The following is a 2,715-nucleotide window of genomic DNA, read 5'->3' on the forward strand; positions in this document are numbered from 1 at the left end:
AACATGTCTGTTTTCAGAAACACAACAAATATTGAAACCTAATTTTTATAAACACTGTTTATAACAACATGTAATAAACTGTCTGTTCTTATATAACACKTTTTTAATTTCAATCTGAGCTTTTTATCAGACATTTACAGCAATTTCTATGTTTACACTGACAGGAGTGGGAGATTCAGTGACTTGCCCAAGGGCACTTCAGCACGCAGTAGAGGCTGGGCTTCAAATCCTCAAAGAAARCCCCAACCACGGTTGTTTCTTGATTGTGGTCTTTAATTCAGTACAGCATGACCAGCAGCTGCCCTCTTAGCATTAGCTCTGGCTGTAGGAAAAACACAACGTTCATCACAAACAATAATCACTGTTTGTTTTTAGGAATTGAAACACAAAATAAAAACATCAGCAACAATTAACAAAGTTTTATTCTTTATGTGACAGCYGTCCTCATTTCTCCAAGATCTCCACTAGAGGGCAGCAGAGTTTACTGCAGATTTAATGATGGTTTTATCTTAGAAAATGCAGGCTCTAATGCTAACTTCACTGACTTGTCATATAGCTGAGTCCGAAACTGTTCACTTRAACTTTCAGTTAACCAGGGAAAAGATTCTGCACATCAGTTTTAGCATCTTTCAGCTCATCTGAAGCACAGTGAAAGAAGCTTCATGGTTTGGTCTAACTTTGAGAACTCGAGCAAATTGAAGTCATGGAGATCAATTAAATGTCTAATCAAGACATTTATAAACAGAACCCAGTGGTTTGCAAATCTCAAACACATATATTACTCATAGTGGAGCATAAACATTAAATTATAAATTTAAGAAATTTTATATTTTTAACACACACACACAAACTTGTACAGCTACCTTTATGGGGACCTGGCATTGACTTCCATTATTTTCTACAGCCTAACCCTGACCACCAACCCTAACCCTAAACTCACAGATACCCGACCCTAAAACTAACCTAAACTCAATTCACACCTTGGTCCTAAACCTGACCCCCCACCCCCATGGCATTRCCCCTTATGGACTCGACTCAGGTCCCCATAAGTAACATTAGGTCCCCACAAGTAGGTGTGTATGCAAAAAAAAAAAACTGTTCCACAACGCAGGGAATACCAGTCCCCACACACTGTGTATATTTAGAATAAAAACTTTAAAATGTTTTTAATTTTAAAAACAGTTTTCTGACTAACTGTGAACAGAACATGGGTTGATGAAATTTGCATCTCGTATGTTTTTATTAGAAATTTTCATGACCTCCTGACATTTTCGGATTGAATGATTGAAGTATCAGTTGGTAAAGTTGATACATGAGTTCACAAATCTTTTGGAGTCGTAGCATGAATTCTAGGTGTTCTTACCTCGAGCCCACTTTCTGTACTTGTACACACAAAATATGAAAATGATGTCGCAGAGGATGAAGAGCAGGATACCACATAACACTGCGGCCAAGGACACGTCAGGAGGAGGAGGAGGAGGGGGGTGAGCGGCAGAAAGATTAGCTGTGTGTAAAATGAAAGGAAAAGACAGTTTTTTTAACTTGCAACATAAAAATCTATTTATTTGTATGAATTTTTCTAAGTTTATAAAATACTTTACTGGGAGACAACACTAAGTAACTGTTTTCATAAAGCCTCAACAATGTTTGTAATTGTTCATTTCTCAAATTCTATTTTTTACTCAATAAAACAGTTTTATGTGCATTATAACCTATACTATGTGAGCCACATTAATACATAGTGAGTTTTGGTTTTGAATTTTAAACAAATCAGTTATTTGTTTTTGCTTACTCAGTTGTATCTATGTACTGAAAATCTGGATGTTATTGTGCGAGATTTGCATGGTTTGAATGAAGAAAATGATATTTCTAATGTTCAAGTTTTAATTGTTTTATTTATTTTTTGTTCCGCTCTCCGAGAAGTAAGCTGCTTTTCCTCTCTCTCCTGCCCTTCCTTATCTTCCCTGCTTTGCTGCTTGGAGCCATCGCTACATTTTCATCCGAAAACCGAAATTATGGATATTTTTATTTTATGGATTTGGTTAGCGGGTGTTAATAAAGTTTTGGAACAAGTTTTCTTCCATTGGACATGTCAAAGGTGGGACCTCTGTTGGACTGGGACAACTAGCTGGATATACGGTATATTTGGATTCTGATCACTGGATTCTACAGATTGGCTTGGTGGTCTCCTGGTGTTCTGCAACACAGCGTCGGTGACTATTCAGGCCATCTCCTGGCTGCCTGACCAATATGAAGGATTGTCGTGCTTTCAGCACTCAGACTTAAGCCTTGTGCYAGCTGGACTTGGTTTGTAAGTGGTTCTGCTGAGGGTCGTGGGCCGGCTGTGGTTCCTGGACTTTGCTGGCCAGATGGAATTGATCTTAGAGAAGCTGATAGCTCGGCTCGGTGGGATTGTCCACACTATTTGTCTGATTGGATTCACCACATTGGATGTACCAGTGGGCATGAAGGCAGATGGAAAATTATTATTGTCTGCCTGACCCAAAACATTTTCTTCTGTTCCCAAACAACTGATTACAGATTTGGCTCTCCCCTACGTGGCCTTGAAGGGCTGTGGATCTGAATTCTCCTGGATGTTTTCATTGACTGAGGCTCTGCCCCCACCTTTCCTCCTCTCACTCCCATCTGTAAGCTGGTTCCTAGAGCTGAGGGCCACACAGAATGAACAGTTAACATCAATATTCTGAACTATGG

General features: G+C 39.0%; 1 protein-coding gene across 1 annotated transcript in view; it reads right to left on the reverse strand.

Moving 5' to 3' along the window:
• Positions 1–6: 6 nt before the first annotated feature.
• LOC106532249 (Fc receptor-like protein 5) overlaps positions 7–2,715 on the reverse strand; it is a 6,813-nt gene continuing 4,104 nt past the window's right edge. Inside the window, exons 4-5 of the mRNA XM_014028273.1 lie at positions 1,364–1,504; positions 7–322 (exon numbers count right to left, since the gene is read on the reverse strand). Of these exons, the coding sequence (XP_013883727.1) occupies positions 273–322; positions 1,364–1,504 (191 nt within the window). The 3' untranslated portion in view covers positions 7–272. The remainder of the gene's footprint in view (positions 323–1,363; positions 1,505–2,715) is intronic.

This window comes from Austrofundulus limnaeus, unplaced genomic scaffold (assembly GCF_001266775.1).
Source record: "Austrofundulus limnaeus strain Quisiro unplaced genomic scaffold, Austrofundulus_limnaeus-1.0 Scaffold738, whole genome shotgun sequence".
NCBI classification, from domain to species: Eukaryota; Metazoa; Chordata; class Actinopteri; order Cyprinodontiformes; family Rivulidae; genus Austrofundulus; species Austrofundulus limnaeus.